Below are 24,065 nucleotides of genomic sequence, written 5' to 3' on the forward strand. Positions count from 1 at the left end.
AACAAAACATACCTTTTTAATTTTTCCTCTTCTCATGGATCTCCAGCCAGTTTCTCCTCATCAACAACAAAACACAACCAACAACAATAATAAACTCTTCTTCTTTTTTCCCTTAAAATTTGCAAACAAAGATATCTCTCATGCATTATTTTTTGTCTTTTTACTTTTCTCTTCCATTTTTTTCTACAATTTACTAAGCCCACTTGACCCTCAGTCTCTTCTTGGCATTAGTATTTTGTCCAAAATATTACCCAAAAATTCTGAAAATTCTTCAAAAGCTTGTGATTATTCTTATGGAAAGTGGGTTTGGGATGAAAGTTATGCTCTTGATCAATATAATGAGAATTGTCCGTTCTTGGATCCCGGTTTTCGATGCCGGCAAAGTGGTCGCCGGGATTTAGATTACCGGAAGTGGCGATGGCAACCTCACGGTTGTGATCTTCCAAGGTAAGTTCTTGTTAATTTAATTCTTTGATAGGTATGTTCTATTTGTTTGCAAAAATAGTATATATTATATGTATGGTATGTACGTTAATTACTATTGCATGTCTCCATGTTTTGTTATATTTGTTTGCCTCATTAAATTATTTCCCATATTTGTACCCTTTTCCTCCCCTTTTCGTCTTTCTCTCTGGTATTTTGTACTTCACGCAGATCTAATGGGCGGAAAGGGTTTCGGATGAACTCCTTCGACGACAATTATATATATAAATTTCTTTTTATGTAAATATATAGATGTTGAACCCCTAATGAAAATTCAGTCTCCACCCATGTAAAAGGGCGGGATCATTATCCATCGAATTTAAAACAATGTTTGCATTATCCCTCGAGGATTTCTCGGTTATGAAAAAAGAAATAAACCTTTTTTCTTGTGACAAGAAATGTCTTTACTTAATGGGGAGAATGATAATGTCTTGTAATATTTCTTGACCATTGCCAAAAAGTTGTAGCTTTATGATTACCTTCAGCTTTATTTGTTATGTCTTTTAGTGATGATTTAGTTTTCTTTTTCCTATTAGTTGTTCAAGCATTAATACTATTTGTGCATATTAAGATCATTGTCAAATGGATAAATATAACAGCAAGACTATCGAATTATGTTCGAACTAAGATAACCAATTGATAATTCTCGAGCACATATGAGTTTAAGCTAAAGGTGTAAAAACATTTATAAGATAAAGATAAGGAAAAAAGTTTATTATAAGCATTAATTTATAATTTGATGAAAATGGCAAATAACCTACTGTTATAGGTTAAACAGCTATATAAATTACTATAAATCACCTTATGCATAAAATAATTTAAAGTTTACATGATCAAGTTAAGCATTACTTCGTAACTTGTTGCAAATGGTAACGATCCTACTATAAAAGGTTAAATTACATCGACAATGTTAAAAGTCTTTGACATTGTCAGATTTCTTTAACTTAAATTATATCCTTTATATATACACTGTGTTCGTAAAGATTTATGTGTGTAGCAATATATGCTAGTTGATGTAACCTATGCTACTCTACCTCCATTACCCAATAACTTTGGATCAAATGGTTGTATGGACAAAAAAGCCGGCCTTGCCTTTTTTCACTATACAAATCAGCGGTTGGGGTGTATAAAGAAAATCGATAAACCGCACGAAATCGATAATCCGAATCAAATTGAAAAAAAAAAAAACTATTAGTGGTTTGGTTTGGCTTGGTTAAGCATTGAAACAAAAAATCGGATCATAATTGGTTTGGTTTGGTATTAACTTAAAAAAATTAACCAAACCAACCCGACATTACATGTATATAAATTTTTAAAATATTTTATAAATAAAAGATTTACTTATAATGTAATTTCTAAATATTTCTTAAGTTTTTCATAGTTTTTGTTTTTTAATATATTATTTCAAGCTTGAACTTACAATTTTGAATGTTCCAATAAGTTTTATAGCCCATAGATGTTAGTAACTCAAATAAAATCCTAACCAAAACAAATCAATACGAATGCTAACAAAAGTAATTCAATCCTAACACTAGGAATGACAATAATGTTGAATATTTATTCTTTAATGTTGCATTATTCATTTAGGAGAAAATTACACTGTATGTTCATTGGGGAAACAATGCTACCAAAATTGACCCATTTTTTTAATTCTTACAAAAAATGACCCAAACTTTTCTCTCTCACTCTCTCTCGCTCTTTCTCTCTGCCTTTGTATATATGTTGGTATAAGTGTCTGTATATGTCTGTACATTTTGGGTTATTTTTCGTAATGTAAGTTTTGGGCTATTTTATTTTTGCAATGTAAGTGGCCAACTTGTATATTTCTGAAATTTTCCCTTAATTTAGACAATGAAAATACACAACTTATTTTTTTCCTTTGTCATGTAATTAATATTTATTAGCCGTACTTATTTTCGCATGACTTAGTATTTTTAGATGATGATCATTTTTATTTTTCTTTATTAATTGCAATACTTATTTTATGCTATTTCATTATCTTTGTTGTTGGAATATTTTTTTTACAATGCCATCACTCATTTCACATTTTTGTTATTTTCGTAAGAATTAAACACCTTAATTATATAGTTGTATCTTACTAGGACTAAAGAATTATTTTTAGTAAAATTTATATTTTGTATGAAGATTTTTCTGGGAAAAAGAAAACCAAAAAATTCGAAAAACAAAACTGAGATCGAAAAACCCGACATTTATTGGTTTGACTTGGTTTATCGATTTAAAAACCCGACACAATTGATTTAGTTTAGTATTTGAAAAAGAAAAATTTACATGCCATAACTACTTCTAACTTCTAAGAGTTATTTACGGATTATAACTACCTTTTGCAATAATTACATTTCGTTGCTACATTTTACATTTCGTAGCTACTATACATGAGGTGTGTTGTAGCTGGAGTGGTCATTGGGCATGTGTTTTGCCCTTGCGCGCCCAGATTCGAATCCCGCTGGCCACATTCTTTTTCTAAGAAATTACAATTTCGGTTGTATTTTCGTGTATTTATTTGTATTTATATACTGATAATCCTTTTGTTTTGGCTGTCTATAAATGTGCAAGTTTCTACTATATATAAATACAATCAAATACACATGTATCTAACTGTATTAACAAAATTGGTTGCACCACATTCGGGTCATATGTATTTGATGTATTGAGGTGTATTTCGAATAGCAACCTAACATTTCATTGTATTGGAATGTATTTCAGTGCATTAGGTGAGATATATGTCACATGTATTTGGTGTATTCAGCTATATTTCGGATAGCAACCTTACAGTTGTATTTAAAAACACGGAAATACAGCCGAAATTGCAAAGGTAGCTATGGTTTGTAAATTGCAAAGTTATCGCTATATATTGTTAGGAGCTTATAAAAGGTAGTTGTTTGTGTAAGTTGCCCTTTGAAAAACGCGAACTAACTCGAGCCATGTACACCCCTAATTAGGAGGCTGCTTTATTAGGCCAGGTGGACTCATTATTGTCCTTTTATTTCTTGCCTTTGTTTTTTCTGTCTTGTCTCCTCACAATGCTGGAAAGTTGGAAAAAGAAGGATTTGATTCCTAAACTTGTCTGTATGGAGTATGAAGATGTTAAGGGCTTTCAAGAACATGTGACAACTCATAAGTCTTTCAGAAATCCATACCTAGCTAACTTTACAGTATTAAATTTTTAGTCATCGTAAAGTTGACCATGCGTTACTAGGACCGGAATGTGAATATACCAGTCATGACCGAAAGATAGTGAACTATGCATGAGCAGGGCGAAGCCAGAGAAAATTCTAGTAAAAGCTCACAGCATAACTAACATGCAAATCGTTCAATTGATTTGGATATAGAGGCGAAAGACTAATCGAACCAACTAGATTTCTTGTCGCGGAATTAGGCACTAGTATGTCGGAGAAGTGAAAGAAAGAATCTTTGTGATTAGTCGTTAAATACAAAGAAGACCCCAAATATAGACATGATTTTATTAAGGATATTTAGCAGTAACATAATCTTTCAGAATATTTTACACAATATTTTTGAAGATTCTTTACTTGGAAAATGATGTTCCATTATTGGCTTTTAAACCCCGTTTTGTTTGGTAGTAACATTCTAATGTTGCAGGTTCAATGCAGAGGATTTCCTCGAACGGAGTCGGAATGGTCGAATAGTTTTTGCTGGAGATTCAATTGGAAGAAACCAATGGGAGTCAATGATATGCATGCTAGCACAAGGAATAACTAACATATCCACCATATATGAAGAATTTGGAAACCCCATAACCAAACATAGGGGTTTTCTCTCTATGAAATTTCACGAGTACAACCTTACTGTCGAATATTACAGGGTTCCTTTCCTAGTAGTCGTCGATCGACCTCCGGCGAATGCATCGAAAGAAGTGCGAGGGGTGATCAGACTCGATAAGTTGCACTGGTATTTCACAAAGTGGATTGATGCAGATATCCTTATATTCAATGATGGACATTGGTGGAATGAGGACAAGACTGTAAACATGTACGATTCACAAGACATCCCGAGTGCTTTAGCAATTTCCTTCTTGTCATTTACAAGTATATCACCCTCCCTCTGGATGCTCTTCGCTTCAACCTAAAGACACCAGTTGGGAGAAAACTTAATATGATTGCTTGTGGGGAATAAATAGAAGGTACTTCAGACAAACGGTCAATTCTCAATTCTAACTTGAGAGGAAGAACAAAGCTCGCCTAAAGCCTATAAAGTGACCATATAGCAATTCCCAATCACCCTTGTAGGCCCTGGCTTCAACTTGATGATTAGCCCTTTTAAGTCCATGACTGAGCATTACACATAAAGGATTGGAACTACCACGAGGTTTAAGTAAGCTTAGGATAAATTTATTTCCTACCATCTAATCATGGCCCAAGACACAACGATTTCGGGGTGGAGTTGACCAGATGGATGTGAGTGTGTGTGTGTGTGTGTGTGTATGAGAGAGAGAGAGAGAGATTAGATAGACAATCTTAATTCAAGTCCATTGCTCTGCTCCTCAATCAGGCCACTAGCGTCTTGTGATTAGATTCATTTTCTAGTTCAAGTCGATCATTTGAGTCCTAGGGCAGTACTAACAAGTTTCTTGAATCACATACCATCTGGATTCTTCGACCATAACAACTTCACCGATCATTAAAATTGCACGAACAAATGTCTTTCTCTACGCAGTTGCCAAGCTTCTTATTTTCACACGAGATCCCTAAAACCTAAATAAGATGGTTCATATTGCAGGGGCATCCATTTCCAAGAAGGAACAACAGTGAACATGACCATGAATGTCGTGGAAGCTTTTCAAAGATCATTGAATACGTGGGCCTCGTGGGTGATTCAAAATACCAAGCCTGACAAGAGTCACATCTTCTTCCGCAGCTTTTCACCAGTACACTACAGGCAAGTACTTTGTAGGAACTAATAATTAGTTGCAACACAAGTGCAGGACACTACTGATACTAACACTAGTTTTGTTGTACTCAGAAGTACTATTGTCATAGTAGTTTAAGGGAATTTGGTGAAATTGATTTGCAGGGATGGAGCGTGGAATGCAGGTGGTCATTGCCACACAAGTACCGCACCAGAAACGGACTATACCAAGCTGGAGAAAGAGCCAATCAACAATATATTCATTTCTGAGGTAGTCGCACAAATGCAAAATACAAGAAGAAATATGACCTTCCTAAACATCACATATCTAAGTGAGTACAGGAAAGATGGCCACCCTTCAGAACATCGTGAACCCGGCACCCCGGTTGGTGCACCGCAAGACTGCAGCCACTGGTGCCTCCCGGGAGTGCCAGACACTTGGAATGAACTTCTTTATGCCCATCTACTGTTGAATGGATTTAGAACCAAGTTGAAATGAATTTGATGGTAGCACAATATGACTAGCTGTTTTCGTATGCTTTGACCTGGGCTATTCATCAGCCTTTTCAGTTGGATTCACCTCAGTTTCCATTTCCTTGACTTTCTCAAGCTGCCTTAGGAGGCCTAGCCTCTCCGATCCATATGTAGAAGGTATCTGCCAAAAAGAGAAATCAACCAGTTAACACTGCAGATAGGCTCACTCAAACTGACAGGAAATTCATGATCAAATACACACCAGAGATGGTATATATCTTTGAATTGCAGCCAACATAGCAGCATGCCCAACTGCTGTAACCTGTCAGAAAAAATTACCTCATGTCAGCTTACAGTGGATCAAGCTCCACGAGTAATAGAGATGCAAAGTGCTGCAATCATGTAGCAGATGTGAAAGGAGAGGTTGAGTTTTTGTTCAAATGGCCTATTTTTCTAATTGCAACTCAGCTGACAGACTTCCAAGGCAGAAAATGCCCTCAAAACTGGACTGCTTGAGTATCAACAACTATGCACTTATCGTTACTAATAGCTTCACTACACTTGTAATGCATTATCCAAGCTCGAAAAACCATGACACTCGGGGAATAATCAATGTGTTTCTAATGCCCGTTAAAGGTCCATCTCTTCAGTTACAGTTAGCATCCTCAGTTCCCATACAGATCTTGGGCATGCATGACAATGAAATAGTTTGAGAAATAGAAAAAGGAAAAAAAAAAGCAGAATTTTAATCATCATATTGAAACATGAACTATCGTTGTCTAATCAGCAAGTTCCACGGTGCTTTAAATAAGAACAATCGAATAGAACTACTTACAGGGAGAAGCATAAGAAATCCAATAGGTACCACTGATGCCAAGTCAGTTAAAGTTCTCCGCAATGCTTGCTTCTCTTTTTCTGTCAACTCATCCCCTACTATCGACCTCCGAAGTAGCCCTAAAGCTGCAGCAACATCGATAGCGAGAAGCTGAGTTCCTTGCCAAACATCCTGGACACGGAAAATCCTTATTACTCTGAGAGGCCGCCTAAATACAAGGGAGCAGGCACTGCTCTCAGCCTGTCGTAACAACAAAAGAGAACTCCGCATAACGGAAAAGAAAATTACCTTATTCCTAAAACGGAATATAGACTTAATAGACAACTAAGAATTCTTACTACTAACTGCTCCTGAAGATAATGCGCTGAGTCATGGTTTCCAACAGAACAGAAAAACATGGAAAACCTGTGTATGTGTAAACTCTAATTATGAACTCTATTTTGAACGCTCATACTCACTCCTTTCCCCCCAAAGCACAACAAAAAGACCCAGAACATGAAGGTGGATCATATGGAAGCAGATAATTGAAAAACACAAAGTACAATGAAAAAGAAAGAAGAAAACGAGTATAGACAATAATAAATAGCACTAGCAATAAGAACAAGACTACAACAAAAACAACATACCCAAGACTAGTCAGCTAAAAGTAAACAATTATCTCATAGTAGTAAGCCCATGGAGAAACCCGAACCGAATGTGACCACTAAGATCCAATTGATGGAAGTTTTCTTTCTTAGACAATTGGAGGAGCTGAGAGCTAAATAATTGGGCTACATGTCTATCCCCATACTCGTGGAATTTTCTCAAAGGTAATTTCACGAAAATGAGGTTATAAAGCAAAGGGAAAACTACACAATGGTTCTATTCAGTTGACATATGATGCACTACGTAAAACAGCAGAAAATAGATCCAGAGCATATTACCGTGCTAGTGTCTTTCAGTTTGTCTAATGATCTCTCAATAACATTCTCCTTTTTCTTCTGAAGAACCAATTGAGTTCTTCCAGCTCCTGCAGCATATGTCGAAGTGCGATCTGCCTTCTGACTTTCCTCCTAGAGTAGAATGCATCGACAACAAGCTGATAAATTTTCAGGGATATATAAATAGACCATGCATCTAGAAACATCACTCTCTGGAACATGGAAATATAGAAAACGAACTCAAAACAAATGAAGCTGGTCATGAACGACCTAGGCTGTGAGCTGGAGGTGCTAGAAGCAGTATTTATAATTAAGTCACATAAGACCACTTCATGCATCTGAATTTTTCTTGTCCACAATACAGGAAGAGATCAAGAAAGGGGATAAAGGGGACAGATGGATGGCTATCTGACAAACACCTGAGGTCTTGCATAACTATCTCTAGAATTTGTGCGAGGAAAAACTTCAATGATTCGTCCATAATGCATAGAGTTTTATTTTATGCTTTGTTTTGGCATAAAGTTACAAATGTTAGATTGATTATACAATTAATATTTACATGTTCAACGGCGTCCTTTAAAAACCACCAATATAGTGCAACTGTTTTTTTTTTTGTTGGTAAAGTAATAAAATTCATTAGTAAAACATCAAGAAGATGCAAGGTTACAGATGGGAAAAGCTGGCAGGCTTGGCAAAACCTGTAGAACAATCTAAAGATATCCTATCTCTACTGAACTAGAGAAAAGGAGCTGATAAAATCTAGAAAGTTACCCACATTGTTTACAGGGGCAAAAAAATGCCAACTAAAAAGACTAACTAAACACCTAGACTTTAGAGAGCAAATAGGAGTTGAGATTCCTTCAAAGCATCTGTTGTTTCTCTCCTTCCATAGGGTCCAAAAAATTACTGCTGGGATCATTCTCCAAATTCTTTTAATGGATTTGTCAACTCTCCAGAGTATCCAGCTAGCATATGCATCTTTGATGTTGAAGGGCATTACCCATTGTAGACCAAGCATAGAGTAGAAGAAAAACCAGAGGCTAGCTGCTGCAGGGCAGTGCAAAAATAGATGGTTGACACTTTCATTGGTCTGCTTGCACATGGTACACATGTTAACAACTATTACACCTCTCCTTCTAAGATTGTCTTGTGTTAGGCATGCTTCCTTCAGTGCAGTCCAAGTGAAGCAAGTAACTCTGAGAGGCTGTCTGGTTCTCCATACAAGCTTCCAAGGCCAAACCTCTAAAAGGCTATTTTGAGAGCACCAGTTGTTGTAACATTCCTTCACAGTGAAAATCTTTTCCTTAGAATTGCCCCAGAGTATTCTGTCCTGAAAATCTGCCACCAAAGTACTTTGTCCCAAACTTTCTAATAGAGAAAGAAAATCATTTTCTCCTTAAAATTGGTGTCCAACAGTTGTTAACTCTATATTGAGCTAATGTTGCTTCTTTGTTAGAAGCTATCAGAAATAGTGAGGGAAATAAATCTTTTACTAAAGTGTCCCCAAGCCATTTGTCCTGCCAAAATCTGATCTTGAGCCCATTTCCAGCCTTGAATGAGACAGCCTGGAAGAATTCCTCTTGGAGACTACTGATGTGTTTCCATACTCCAACACCATGTGGTTCATTGCTTTTCTTTGCAGTCCAGTGGTCTTGAATACCATATTTAGCTTTGATGATTTCCTTCCAGTACCCTGCCTCATTTTGACCATATCTCCAAAGCCACTTCATGAGTAGGCTGTTGTTATGAAACTTAAGATTTCTAATCCCCAGCCCCCCTTGGCCTTTTGGTTGAATAACTGATTGTCATTTGACCAAAGAGAATTTATGAGTAACACTGTTACCTTCCCATAGGAATTTCCTTCTAAGCCTGTCAATTTGCTTTAGAACTGAGGTTGGCATAGGGAAGAGTGACATAAAGTAAGTGGAATGCTGTCTAGGACACTTTTGATGAGGGTGAGCCTGCCACCCAATGAGAGATATTGCATCTTCCAAGTGGCTAGTCTTTTCTCCATTCTTTCAATGACCCTACTCCATATCCCAGATGATTTGAATTTAGCACCCAAAGGAAGTCCCAAATAGGTGGTGGGAAAGGATCCTGTTTTGCAGCTAAGAATATCAGCAAGAGCTTCTAGGTTGGTCACTTCATTCACCGGATATATAGTGCTATTACGCATGTTGATATGAAGTCCAGAGATGGCCTCAAAGATCATGAGGGTAGTGTTGAGATTAGAGACCTGCTGACAATCAGCTCCACAAAATATAAGGGTGTCATCTGCATAGAGTAGATGAGAGACTGAGACTGAGGTGGAAGGATTTCTGCCCACTTGGAACCCTTGAATCCACTGAAGTTCTTTGGCCTTTGCTAACAGCTGAGATAATCCTTCCATCGCAATGATAAAGAGGAAAGGGGACAATGGATCCCCCTGCCTGAGTCCCTTTTGAGAAGAGAAAAACCCAACTGGACTTCTGTTCACCAGAATTGAAAACTTCACTGTCGAAATACAGAAATAAATCCACCTTATCCACCTTTCCCCGAAACCCATTTGCTTCAAAATGTTGACTAAATAAGCCCAGTTAAGCTGATCAAAAGCTTTCTCAATATCTAATTTGCATAGGATCCCAGTCTCACCACTTTTAATTTTCCAGTCTAGCACTTCATTGGCAATCATAGATGCATCAGTGATCTGTCTATTCTTCAGAAAAGCACTCTGCTGTCCAGAAACTAAGGAATCCACCACTTTTCCGAGCCTCTTAGCTAAATTTTTGGCCAGCAATTTGTAGACACTGCCTATAAGACTTATAGGCCTATAATCTCTAAGCTCTGCGGCCCCTTTCTTCTTTGGGATAAGAGCAATGAAAGAGGCATTGCATGATCTCACCATTTGGCAGTTCTGATGAAAGAAATTAAAAGCTGCTAGCAGGTCTGCTTTGATGAAGTTCCATGATTTTTGAAAGAAAGCCATAGTGAAACCATTAGGGCCTGGAGCTTTGTCAGGGGCACAAGTCATGAGAGCTTCTAAAATCTCCATTTCGGTGAAAGGAAGTTCAAGGTCCTCTTTATCCACTGTGTTGAGACTTGACAGACCTTCAAAGACAGCTGAGGGTCTCCAAGATTCAGTTTCTTTGTAAATTTGTTGATAGTACTCCAGAATACCATCCTTGATCCTTCCTTTGTCTTCAATTACTTCATCCCCTATTTTGAGTCTGTCAATGGTATTGCCCTTTCTATGAGAGTTGGCCATTCTTTGGAAAAACTTTGTATTCTTATCCCCCTCTTTCAACTATAAATATCTTGATTTTTGTCTCCATGAGATCTCTTCAGCGGTTGCTATTTGCTGAATTTCAAGTTTGAGATTCAATGTCTGACCTTTCTCTTCTGTAGAGAGAGCTCTGAGCTCAGCTAACTGGTCCAGCTTCCAAAGTTCTTTGAGTGCCTTGTTCCTTTGAGTCTCGATTGTTCCATAGACCTCCCTATTCCATTTAGTAATGTCTTTCTTGAGATTCCTTAGTTTCTGCATTAGCACAAAGTCTGGGGTGCCTAATACAGTGTAAGAAATTCACCATCCTTCTATCATGTCCATGAAACCCTCAGCTTGAAGCCACATGTTTTCAAATTTGAAATAAGAAGGTGTGGTATCCCAATCTCCACTTTCCAGGATAATTGGTTTATGATCAGAAAAAACTCTAGGCAAGGGGTACTGTTTGATAGTATTGAACATCTCGCTCCATTCTGTTGAGATAAGGAACCTGTCAATTCTAAAGGCTTGGAGAGACTCCTCCCCTCTTGACCAGGTAAATTGTGCTCCCTGAAGTGGAGGGTCAATCAAATCCAGGTCTAGAATAGTGTTGGAGAAGCCCAGCATCGCCCTTGATCTTCTAACGCAGTTCAATCTTTCCCCCACAAATCTGCACACATTGAAATCCCCTCCTATGACCCATAGGTCAGACCACAATCCCCTGATAGATGCTAACTCGAGCCAAAGATCCTCCCTTTCTGGATTGGTATGAGGGCCATAAACACTAGTAAAAACCCATTTGAAATCCTCAGCAAGACTTTCGAATCTACATGATAAAGAAAAGGCTCCTGCTTCAAAATCAACACATTTCCAAGCTCTTTTGTCCCACATTATTAATATCCCACCTTTGGTACCAATTGCTTTGACTTCTGCCCAAGAGATCCATCTGTTTCCCCAAATTTGCCTGATTAGAGATGGATTCCATGTCTCTATTTTGGTTTTCTGCAGGCAAATAATATCAACTCCCCACTTGTGAATAAGAGATTTCAAAGTGCTTCTCTTGTCTTTATTGTTGAGACCCTGCACATTCCAGCTGAGTGTTTTAACTCTCATCTAGAATGAGCCTTTTGAGACCTGCCCCTCTCTTTCTTCCCACTCCCGTCCTGGAGACCCCAATCCAATCTTTTAAGTTCAGTAACTGCTTTGCTTTTCCCTATCTTTAATTCTCCTGTTTTATTTTTTTGCTCAAGAATCTGCACTTTCCTTTTTTCCTCCATTCTCAGAATAATTCCCAGAAGTTCGTGTTCAAACCCAGCAACATTTACCCCCAACACTTTGCAAGCCTTCATCATTGTCAACTTCGTCCATTTTGAGGTTTCCACCACATCAGGGATATCAACAGTTTGAATTTGTGGATCATGCCAAGGCAAAGGAAGAAAACTGTTGTAGGACTGAGATGAGATACCAGAGTCAGATTCATTTGAAACTGACAGTGCTGAGAATATCGGTTTGGGTATATGTGGGTCCATCGAGTGCCCTGCGTGAACCGCTTCATCATCTGCTTCAGGCTCGGACAGTGTCCCCTCCATGAGTTCTAAATCCCTGAGACTAGAAGCTTGAATTTTTAGTTCAAAAGGATCAAAAGAGAATGAAGCATTCAAGGAAGATGAAGCTCTGAAGCAGCATGGGTCCAGCTTTGGTACAGATGATCTCCACACTTGCTTCTTTTTGTGTTGCTTGAAGTGTTTGCTTGTAAGTGGGCTTTTAGTGTAGTAACCGTTGTTCAAAGCTAATGAAGTTCTCCCTTTGTAGTGTTCCTTACTACCCTGACTATTAGAAGAGAATAAGGCCGGCCCATTTGTGTTTAAATCCTTCGAATTCCTTCTTTTCTCCACAGGTTCTTCCACACGTGTGTCACGTGAATCATTAATGGTATTAGCACGTGGAGCTGAGAGAGAATTTGATCCCATCTTATTACCAACCTCGGGCAAACCAGTTGAAGGACCAGCATGTAAAGAAAAAGACCGGATTTCCTTAATTATTGGCAATTCGAAGATCCTATCATCAAATTCAAAATTCAAACTTGCCGGAAACTTCATAGCTGATTTTTTGACGCAGATGCGAGCCCAGATCAGGTGGGTTCTGTTCTTCGTATCTTCATCAACACCGACATAACCCCCGCAACGAGCCCCTATATGTTCAAAAGTATCCATTGACCAAGCATTTAGAGGGATTCCAAAAACTTTCAACCATATGTTTTCCGAGCAGTTACCAGATTGCAATGAGAAAATGTCATGCGACCACCAAGATAAAGAAAGATGTCTTCCGTTCCAGAACCAATTCCCTGCCTTTACCCTTATTGCCTCTTGCCTGGAAGGAAGCTCAAAGAGGAACTGATTGTGGTCTAAAGGTATGACTTTGATGCCAGTAGTAACTCTCCATCTACTAATGAACCATTTCTAAATAGTTTCGGGATTGGGACTGTGATGAAATGGATCATTGAAGGTGCCAACCAAGCTTCTGTGCAAAGGATGTTTTCCATTCAATTCTCCTTTGTTGGTTCCTTGACTTATATCTGGCCATCTGTCAATGCTAGCAGCTGCACGATAAGATTTTGTCAATGGGGGAGGAGGAAGCAGTGGCTCTGCTTCGCTGAATTCTTTCAGAAATTGAAGGATTTTCTTCGCAATATCTGACCATCCACTGTTGAGGCTGATCTCAGGGATTATCACTGCTGCTTTAGATGAACCATGCCAAACCTCTATGCGAACAAATCTACCATAAACATTGAAATTTTGGTAAACTCTGAAAAGATTGTGTTGTTGTTTTCTACCCCACCTTCTATATAGTCGACCAGTGCCTTTTGATGCTTGAATAAGCGCTTCGCACACCCATCTCAGGTTCTGAATATCCATATTGATCTTGCTTGTATATCTCTTGCCCCTTTCTATTAATGAAAACCAGTTATAATATTTATCCCCTGTATTCCTGAGTTCAAAGGATTTATCCCCACTGATGAAAAAAAGGTGTGAGCCCTGCATGTTTCTAATGAAAGTCACTGAAACTGAAGGAGTTTTATGTTGATTGATGTGGTCGCCGTCACTGTCAGATGTCACCGGTGATTCTGCCGGCAGCAACTCAAGTCGCCGGAGTTTTTTTTTTTTTTTTTTTCCGGCACTGACAGGTCGCCGGAAAATTTATCCGGCACTGTCAGAGGTCGCTGATGTCGACAGAGGGTAGATCTGAAAAGATTTGGAGGAGAGAGAAAGCAAAAGAACTAGAAAAAGTTGTAGATGGGGGCTATGGAGGAGAGAGAGAAAAAGCTGTAGATGGAGGCTATGGAGGAGAGAGAGAGCTGGAGTCATGCTGGAGTGAGGGCTGTGATGGTGGTCTGAGGAGAGAGAATCAGATCTGGATCTATTTTGCTTACCTGGGAATCTGTGTCTGGGAGCATTTTTTTAGAAAGAGAATTTTCTGCCCATGTGCACAGTTTTTAGTGCAACTGTTAATAACTTCTTCTTTTTAGTTAATATCTTTTATCAAGTAATAGGAAGAATTAAATCTAAACTGTTACATCATCATTTTTATTTCATTTAGCCAATTATATGAAAGTTTAGAAGTATGCTTTCTGGCAGAGGACGGAGGGCTGGAAATAGAGTAATTCTTACAAAGACTGTGTTAAACCCATTAATTTATTTCTTAACTGATGTGAGTAAAGCATTCTTGTGAAGGATTTTGACCTTAAAACAAAATAAGCATAAATCAAATAATACAACCGAAGAGAACTTCTTTGTTTACTATTTAGTTCCTTTGAAGTACCATCATATTTAAACATTGTACATCTCACAACTAGTCAATTCATAATCAAAGACGTAATTTTTTCCTTATCATAAATAGGCTCCCAAATACATTAGATAATAATGGGATAACCATCCCGACTCGTTTTTCAAACATCCTCTTAAATGACAACAAGAACTTCGCATATCAGATATCTGGATATATTAACATCACAAAAACTGTCTTAGCACAACTCACTAAAAGATGTTAAGCAAATAGACTTCGGGCTTAACTCAACCCTAGAGCTAGTTCATGCGGTGACAATTGACCAAAAACATATGATGAACATTGAGCCTAAGACACTTGATGAATGTGGGATTCTAAGCAAAAAAAAAGTTCCAAAAGCAGGACAACTGAAGCCGGGAATAAAATAAAATGGATGGCCCAACATTGAGTAGCAGAAAACCGGTGATGGATTCAGAATTGAAACCATATTAAGATAATGAGCATTGAGCCAGCTCAACTCCCAAACCAAACTCATGATGTGAGAATTGCGGAAAATGCAACCAAGACACTTGATGAATGTGGGATTCTAAGCAAAAGATGAGCGCAGACCGATAAGATTAAAATTCCACATAGAACATAAAATAGACGGTCAATCTCTACCGACGTCTTATACACATTTAGCATGGAAGTGTTCTTCGAATTAGGAAAGCATTGGAAGTTGAACCTCCTACATAAGAGTTTGTTCATCTCTTTTATGGGAATCAATATTGAGAAAAGGTCCATGCCTGGCGAAATAGGCCATCATATTATTTAGCATAAAAATAAGATGATCAGAATTTTTCCACTGTTCAAGTATTATCACAACTGTATTTACAAATAGACAAAAATAACGATTATAGACTAAAGAACCCAGTTTTTAATGAGAATATTTTACTGCTTTCACAAGCAAGATAATCCATGTTCAACAAAATGAATGGAGTGGATAGATATACATCAATTAACAATACTTATGTATGATCATTAATCAGTTAGTTGGCATGACAATCAGTGCAGCCTAAAAGTATATACTGAAAATGGAAGAGTGGAGTCTCAATAACATTAACAAACTTCACAATATGAAAGAGACAAAAAGAAAGTGAAATAAAAAAACGGTGCATCTTACAACATGCTCAACAAGGCCTTCTATAGCAGTTAAAAAATACCTCTACATATTCATATTGATCAGCACTTTTTTGAACCCGCTTCTCCAGTTCCATTAGCTCACTTCTTAGTAGTTCAAACCTTCGAACTTCATTTGAATTTGAATCCATAATGCCTGTACTCTCTGATGGCTGTTTAGAGCCATCATCACCCTGTACTTAAAGAATGATTCTCAGCGACTTTGGAAGATGAAATCATCTTTAACAAGTATACAGCCTAAGGAGGAGAAAAAATATGTGACAGTGGCAAGCAATTGCATTAATCTGCAAGTGTGCAACTAGTCTCAGGAGGAGACAGTATGCAGTAAAAGGGGTTACACAAAGCAAGACGTCACTGCTTATATTTTCAGATGAACAGAATCATCAAAAGAAGCATGTTTGCTCCTTGTTTGACAACTCTTCACAGAACCATGTTATTACTTGCTTTCCATAAAAGTACAATGGTTTCCAGTGATCCGACAAATTAAGCAAAAGTTTCCAATTGCAAAAATAGTTTCTTTTGTCAATGGTTTGAGCAACATGCATATCCTTTACACAAACTGAAGTTCTAACCCACCGATTTCATGCACTAAACCAAGTTTACAGCCCTGCGTATTTTGTTCACCAAACAGGAACCAAAAGCAAGCAGTTCCAGCTTCTTGAAGTACTAAAACGCGACAGATAATATACCTAACCAAAAGGCAGAACTAGCCATGACTAATGAGCTAATCTGTCACTAATGGTTGATTACAAGCATTTGAGCTAGTATATTAACTTTGCATTATTTGTTTTATAAAGGTGGTGTCCAAGACAACTTGCTCGCACCTGTAATCGCCAACTCCCACTAGCACATGTACCAGGTAATTACACAGATGGCAAGAAATCACCTAATATATTTGTGTCTCTGCTAGGATTTAACCCTTGGGTCTCCAAAGTCTGCACCCACTTAATTGACCGCTAAGCCACACCCTTGGGTCATACCTTAACTTTGCATTATTTGTGAGTTCAAAGTAAGCCCAGTTATTTATCTAGAGTGAAAGCTGACCTCTTTTTATTACAATCCTGCATCGGATACATTTCTTTTGAGCAGAGGGTCTATCGGAAACAGCCTCTCTCTCTCTCTCTCTCTCTCTCTCTCACCACACAAAAAAAAAAAAAAAAAACACAGGAAGAACTTATGCATAGAGGAAACACTTTTTCAAGAGAACGGGGAGTGCAACAGACATTAGAGAAGATAAAAAAAGGAAGCAGGTACGTCCTTTTATTTTCACAAAAGAAGAATAAATCATTAAAACAAATCTATCCAATCCCCTTTGCAGATCAAATAATGAATTCATCACTCTAACCCACACATAATCAAGATGCATGTTCAGTGTTCGAAATTTATGGCAATGCATTCGTCTATCCATAGGGAAAAAAAAAACAGTTACAGATGGATTCAAGCGACATATCAATGCCATATAACTGCAAATCACAGCAAAGACGGCTTTAATGTGTCCTTAGATGATACATGTTGGTCAGAAGCTCTATAATAGTCTTTTAAAGTATAAAAAACAAGAAATGCCTGGAAAACTATATCATAAAAACTATTCAAAAAAAAATTCCTTTATAAAAAAACCCTGGAAAACTATATATACAAACTATTCAACAGATCGGGAACTTACAATGGGATGCATAGAGGGAAATTTATGCGACCTAGAAGGATAAACTAAGAGGAGAGAAATGGAGCAACTAGCCCCCGTTCAGCTTGAGACCCAAAAGACTTTTATCTTAAATGAATCAACAACTTCCCAATGAAAGAAGCTAATGAATTTAGGATCAGAAATATTACTGAAAACAAAGATTTGCAAACATACATGCCCAACTTAAAAAGAAAAGCCCAAAAGCTACTACGGTAAAAAGAAAGCATAGAGACAGTTCAAAGGTATACAATATCATTAGCAGTTGATGATGCCTGGTCTGATGATTTGCTAGGCCGACGTCCTACGAAGCTCCATAGGCCCTGTATCCTAGCACAAAGAATCCACAATAATAAAATTGTATGCATGTGGGGGTTAGTTTGCAGAACAACGACGCATAACATTGATACTAAGGGGCATATTTAGCCTTTCTCTTCACAGCCCAAAATAAGACAGAGGTGTCGAATACCTGTTGTTCCCACTCCGATTTCGACCGCCCTTGTTGTCCTGTTCAGAGAACTGTTGTTTGTCACTGCTTGATGGTGTAGACATAGTAGCATCATCCTCCTAGTTCATACATACATCAGAACAAGAAAAAACAACTAATCCCAGTTCAGTATGCAAATTTTAGATTTTTTAAATAAAGAGAATGCAGAGTTTTGTTCACCACGGCACGTTATTTGGCCAAAAGACTCCAAAAGATGCAAATGTTGGTTTAATTGCCTTACGCATGCAAGCCGAGAAACATGAAAATGATTATATGGATATTCCATGCAAATTCATGTTTATATGGATATTCCATGCAAAGAACTCGCCATTTTGTTCTCTGCAACGGATAAATTGGTTTTCTTTTCCCCATTATGCAGTAAAAAAATTCTTTATTGGTCAAGATAACAAGGCTTGGAAGTTGACAACAATTATTTAAATTCAGTGAGCACTTCAAATAGCAGCAGCATTTCCAGGCTAGGTTTTGGCTTCTATATTAGAAGTACGTAAAGTAAAAAAAGCTTTCCGAAGACTGAAGTTCATATCTTGTATTTAGTCGGAAAGACAATCTGATGACTAAATGTTTACCTTTTGCAGGCACCTACTAATTTGTATACCCTCTTATGTTCTGGTGTTTTTGCAATAATGTCAGGGTTCGCTTAGGAAATGATTGACTTGCCAAACCAAGTCAAGGGCTCTCAAAGCTAATTTGTAAGTAATGATGTTGGCCTTCTTGAGGTGCCGACTCATCCGTCAAATGACCTAGGTAATATTTAGAGTGAGCAAGAAGGCATTCATGCTTCTTGTACTGTAAAAACTGGACTTTTCTATCAGGAAGATTACACCAAATATATTTCTCATCTATACCATCATGTTTTCTCCAAGGAAAAATGTGTGATAAAACTGATACAGAAAAGAAAAAAAAAAAGCAGAATGCATACACGGTCCGTTGAACATGTCGCAATTTTTCGTTTAGACAACTTAATTAAAGGACCGACCTATTGAAGACCTTACCTAGCCAAAATCCACATATTTGGCCGTTCTAAATAAACTAAAAGGCGTAAACATTACTTGCTGCTGACATGGCAAATAAGACCAATGAAGAGAAGACACGTCAGGCTTCAGCAAGGCAAAAAAAAAAAACCAAAATCTGGAAAAAGCAAAAAAGCAACCAAAAAAAAAAAAAAGAGAATCAGCAACCGGAATAGAAGAATGCCGGTGAAAGTTCATCTCTCTCGATCCCCTTAAGTCCTCCCACTTTCCCCATTTATTGCATTTGCTTTTCCCATTGTAGAATACAGTTTCACAAAAAGGGTAAAATTTCTGGCCAGCAGTCAGCGGCGATAAAATTGATTCGAGAATCAGAAAATTGATAAGTATCAACATAGGCATCGTTGTAGAACCGCCAATTATCTTCCGCGGTGACACTTTACACAAATCAGAGTATGACCTAAAAGTCCTCAAACAACCCCCACCAGTATTTCTCTGATTGCTATAAGAGTATGACCTAAAAGTCCTCAAACAACCCCCACCAGTATTTCTCTGATTGCTATAAGAGTATGACCTAAAAGTCCTCAAACAACCCCCACCAGTATTTCTCTGATTGCTATAAGAATTCCAGTCTCATACCAAGTCCAGGGAGTTGATAGATTTGTATTTTATATTTCGTTCGGGGTCAAACCATTGACTATATGGGGTTGATGGGTCCAACTTCTGAACTTCATGATTTCTGTTTATGGAGGAAGTAATCTGATAGTCATTAGGACTTCTGTCTTCATTCTTGTTTCTGCTGAGAAAACCAAAGGCCACAGCAATTAGAACCAGCACTACATCGACAGAGTCCCAACTTCTTTTGACATTGCTGGTCCAATATAGTACTTGTGAAAGAGACTTGAGGTAACTATGAAAGCTAAGAAGAAAATCTATGTTACCCGCCAACGATGAGCAAGAGTGCAGAGCTAAAGAAGACAGATGACAACTGGTAGCGGAGACAACACGGCTCGGTGACATGGCAGAATACAAGACAACCGGTGCTCCGTAATCTGCCATGTCGCTGAGCCGTGTTCAATAGACACAATTTCAATAGCACATGGTGTTCAATAGGTCGGAGCCTTAGTTAAGGTATCCACACAGAAGTTTTTGGCAAGTTTAAGGAGCTGTCTTGTAATCTGCCAAAGAAACCAGTACAGAAATCAACAGAAGAATTTTAGTTTATTTCAGTCTTCATCTCCTTCTTTCCCAGCAACGACTATTCATTAAAGAAAGAAGAATGGAGGAATTGTATGGAAAAAAGGAACTAAAAATGCCAAGCTGTAACCCCCTCCCCTGCCCCATGTCTATAAATACGGAAAGCAAAAAAAGACGAAAATAAAAGTAACCCCCCACCCCCACCCCAAAATAAGAAAAAATGCCAAAAAAGAATAACTAATAAATCTTCTAGCGCAACTACGTTGCAATGACCAATATAAGTCATAAGATATCCAGTGGTTGAATCTAAAAGAATCGACACAGTTTTATTAAAATGCCAGGACTGAGCAGGACAATTCTGAGATGGCAAAAACTTGGAAAAACTTTCTTCTTTTTGAAATGAATTGCAGAAAGATACCTGCTGTAGGAAAGCAGCCTTTGTTCTAAACGAAACCTCAAGAAATTCAGCCTCTTTTTTAAGTCTTCGTATCCTTTCAAGTTCAGAACAGGCTGCTTTCAAGTGCTCCTTCTGTGAACTAGCGCTTGACATGTGCAGCTCCTGAAGCAATACCTCTAGCCTTACCAGAGCCTCTTCAACACTCTCCAGTGCCTAAAATGAAACGCCCAAAAACTGTATCTTCAGATCCATAATTTAATCATCAAGATAAAGGAAAGAGGCACCTTACAATGTGCCGTTGAAATCACATGAAGCACTTTGATAAGAAGTCAGGTTTAATGCCAGAAATAGCAATTGATACAAAAATGTGATCATTGAAAGAAGCTGATTGCCTTTTACATCTTATAAACACAAGACGAAGGCTATCTACAATTCATTTAAAAACACAAAAGAAGAGGAAATGTAAAAAGCTGCATGATGACTTTTGTTTGGTAGCAAGAGAACACTGAGAGGATAAACCAAGTAAAGAGAAGTTACAGCAAAAATACGTCATTTGAGTAAAGAAGTCTGGGGAAACCAATTGAAGAGCAAGGTCTCGCTCTCTTCCTTCTCTTTCACATATAAAGGCTTGTGGCTTCTAATTATAAAGAAAATTATCTAAATCCAACAAGTAACAAGTACCAACGGATGTCTCAACTACTTTATCCTCCTAATCAAGAGTAATACCAATTTTGAACAATTAAGAGGTTGCGACAATCCTTTTGTGTTCTATTTAGTTTGTTTTTCATTTTGCTTTTTTGTAAATATTGTGGACAAATATAAGTAAATTATAATGTTCCCTTTCTAAGGCTTGAGTTTTTTATGGAGAGGCGACACGTTAAAAGTATCAAAGAAGACAGAGAATAGAGATCCTAAATTCGAGTCTCACTATCATTTGACATCAAATAAGTTTACATACTTGGTCTATGGAAAAAAATAATCTCGGCCCTCACTTTAGGGTGGTGTGTTAAGTACAACTATAAATCAAGAAAGGTATCTATTGACTAAAAGCATAAACTTCAAGGAAGTGGTCTCACAATTCAACCATACAGTTAAATATTTGAGATACCATTTTTGCTATAACTTGGAAATATAAGGAAGATATAGCCATATGAGAGCAGGAATTGACTAGCCACCAGCACACATGTTACTTCTCCATTGAGGTCCTGGAGAGTATTGGGCGGGATATTGGACTTATAGGCTGTCATTTAATACAAGCATATTATCAGCTTCTTCACTTGGCTGGCAGTGAGGTGGGAGATTTCGACAGCTGAAATAGTCCTTCATGTGCTAGAATCACCACAGGATCTTCTTCTTTTTTTTTTTTTTTTTTTTTTTGGACTTGTCACAGGATTAATTTTTGGGGCTAACTTTTGCTTTTTTGGGCCTCTGATTATGTAAAGCTACAAAAGCACATTCTTAGTGCTGGATTTATAAATTACCTTACCTTTTCAAATAAAAAGTAAAATGGCAACACGATTGTGATGGGTAGTCTTGAAATGGCTTGGTGTGCAACAGACAATGTTGTGTCCAATGAAGGATGTCCTACATAGCTGGGCCTTTAGACGAGGGAAGAGAATACTTAGGTCATGGGATGTTGCCCTTTAGCCATCACGTAGATTCTGTGGAGGTGATAAATAAAAGAGCTTGAGGGAATAGAACAAGGACTTTGTATAGCTAAGGAATAACCTCCTATTCTTAGTTAGCTTTCTCTGAACCTATGGGTGACTAGTTATATAAGAGATTGGGCATTTGATAATAACTATATTTTGTTGTAGTTTCTTGCTTGGACACGGGAATTTTCACAATTCAATAAGATTACTTACCTTATTAAAAAAGGCTGAAGCCTCACCTCTACATCCAAGGGAATTAGAGAGGCACACTTAAAGATTAGCACGTCGCATGAGGATAAATGCAACAGAAAATGTTTCATTTATAAGAGGTAATACCTTATCAAAGGAATCTGTTTCTTTCTTGATCTGTGAATGAGCTCCCACGCGAGTCCTGTCCATGTTTTTTTAGCGTTGTTATCAACATGATTTCCATATCACAAGTGATTGAGTTTGTATTGCCAATGCATTTGATCAAAGTGGCGTAAATTATTGGAATGAAATCACTATCATGATAAGCAAATAAACAATAACTATGAACATAGAAAAGCAAAGGACAGTAAAGAAGTCTGGCTCACTCAGGCCATTTGAAATTTAGTTGACAAAACAGAGCCAAAATAACTACAATCATTTAATGCACTCATACGGCACCCAAGGGTGTGGCTTAGTGGTCAATAAATTGTAGACTAACCTAGGAGACCAGGGTTCAAATCCTAGCATGCTCAAATACCATGTTTAATGGTGTATATCCTTTCATCTAAAAGATTAAGTTGTTGGAGAAGGAACACTTCTATTCATTTATTTTATGTCTTCAACAAGGTGGACCAAGTGCAGTGCATGTCAGTGGTCCAAAGTTTGTGTATGTTTTCTGAGAGATACAATTAGTTCCACAATGACTAGGATAGAGATCAGTCGGTATCTGTAAATAGAAAAAGCGCATGCCTGAATAGATAGATGAAAATAATGATAACAGTCAGAAAGCATGAAAAGGAAAGAAAGAAAGAAAGAAAAGAGAGGAAGAGGAGGAAAGTCGACATTTACTCATTTAACTTACTTCTCAATTCCTAGATCTTCCCTGCACTTCTTAAGCTTGTTATGCCTGTAACGTCCATGTTCACAAATTGTTACTAATTCCTGTATATTCACTTAATTGATTGAATATATTCCGGCTTCCTTACCCAGTTGAAAGAAATCTTGCTGCCTTGACATGAGAAGGGTTCTCCAGCCATTTACTGTATTTGATGAAACTCTGGATCCAGTAAGAGCACACATCTAATACTAGAGGGATAGCTTCTAAATTTGGAGGAACTTCTTGTTTGCTTTTGTGCCTAATAGTGCGAATGCTATTAGCAGTAATGCCTGGATAAAAAGGAAGCCAGTCTAGCTCTTCACTCACAACCTATCATGTACAGATATTTCAGCTTTATGTGCCACATAAATGTGTCCTAATAAAAATTTCTTCATAAGAATGCTAACCTCCACATACAGTTGATAAGAGCTTATTGATGCAAGTTGAGGATAATATAGTACGCTGCCCCCAATTAGATACCTGTTTAGAATTTAAAACGAAAAGTTGGATGTAACGAGAGTACTAACAGTACAGGCTAAAGATCAATAAACAAGGAACACAAAAATATGCTACCTAATTAATTCTTCAATCGGCTCATCAAGGGTATCAAATCCATTTTCAGAAAGAAAAGCCTTTGTGCTTCTTCCCAAAGCAATAAAGAAACCAAATATAGCCAGATCCTTTTCCAGAACCTATGATGTATCAGCAATAAATATAAAAACCCAAGTGCGATGTACAAAATACATATTCAAGTGAGAAACGTGCAAGGCAAAGGCCTCACCTAAAGGTGTAGCAAAATT

At 37.6% G+C, this 24,065-nt stretch overlaps 2 protein-coding genes across 6 annotated transcripts in view; one reads left to right on the top strand and one right to left on the bottom strand.

Moving 5' to 3' along the window:
* LOC132629793 (protein trichome birefringence-like 8) lies at positions 1 to 5,869 on the top strand. The gene is made up of 4 exons (XM_060345148.1): positions 1 to 447; positions 4,105 to 4,494; positions 5,242 to 5,400; positions 5,536 to 5,869. The coding sequence occupies exons 1-4, from the start codon at positions 35 to 37 to the stop codon at positions 5,867 to 5,869; spliced, it is 1,296 nt and encodes a 431-aa protein (XP_060201131.1). The 5' UTR covers positions 1 to 34.
* The window catches only part of LOC132629792 (uncharacterized), a 23,940-nt gene continuing 5,478 nt past the window's right edge, over positions 5,604 to 24,065 (bottom strand). Inside the window, exons 6-18 of one of the 5 annotated variants that reach the window (XM_060345142.1) lie at positions 23,839 to 23,957; positions 23,673 to 23,745; positions 23,375 to 23,595; positions 23,251 to 23,295; positions 22,536 to 22,590; positions 20,569 to 20,760; positions 17,947 to 18,044; positions 17,729 to 17,807; positions 15,823 to 15,972; positions 7,603 to 7,731; positions 6,680 to 6,919; positions 6,107 to 6,166; positions 5,604 to 6,025 (exon numbers count right to left, since the gene is read on the bottom strand). In XM_060345142.1, coding sequence (XP_060201125.1) covers positions 5,921 to 6,025; positions 6,107 to 6,166; positions 6,680 to 6,919; positions 7,603 to 7,731; positions 15,823 to 15,972; positions 17,729 to 17,807; positions 17,947 to 18,044; positions 20,569 to 20,760; positions 22,536 to 22,590; positions 23,251 to 23,295; positions 23,375 to 23,595; positions 23,673 to 23,745; positions 23,839 to 23,957 — 1,566 coding nt within the window. In that variant the 3' untranslated portion in view covers positions 5,604 to 5,920. Of the gene's footprint in view, positions 6,026 to 6,106; positions 6,167 to 6,679; positions 7,085 to 7,602; positions 7,732 to 15,822; positions 15,973 to 17,728; positions 17,808 to 17,945; positions 18,080 to 20,568; positions 20,761 to 22,535; positions 22,591 to 23,250; positions 23,296 to 23,374; positions 23,596 to 23,672; positions 23,746 to 23,838; positions 23,958 to 24,065 lie in introns of those variants that run through there. The other 4 variants (XM_060345143.1, XM_060345146.1, XM_060345144.1 and 1 more) reach the window with 4 other exon arrangements.

The sequence above is a fragment of the Lycium barbarum genome, chromosome 3 (genome assembly GCF_019175385.1).
Source record: "Lycium barbarum isolate Lr01 chromosome 3, ASM1917538v2, whole genome shotgun sequence".
Classification (NCBI taxonomy): domain Eukaryota; kingdom Viridiplantae; phylum Streptophyta; class Magnoliopsida; order Solanales; family Solanaceae; genus Lycium; species Lycium barbarum.

Excerpts from the sequence above, each read along its gene's own strand:
- LOC132629793 (XM_060345148.1), top strand. The coding sequence starts at position 35 with ATGGATCTCCAGCCAGTTTCTCCTCATCAACAACAAAACACAACCAAC. Across the intron at positions 4,495-5,241 it reads GAGGACAAGACTGTAAACAT|GGGCATCCATTTCCAAGAAG; the intron begins GTACGATTCACA and ends TTCATATTGCAG. Across the intron at positions 5,401-5,535 it reads TTTTCACCAGTACACTACAG|GGATGGAGCGTGGAATGCAG; the intron begins GCAAGTACTTTG and ends ATTGATTTGCAG.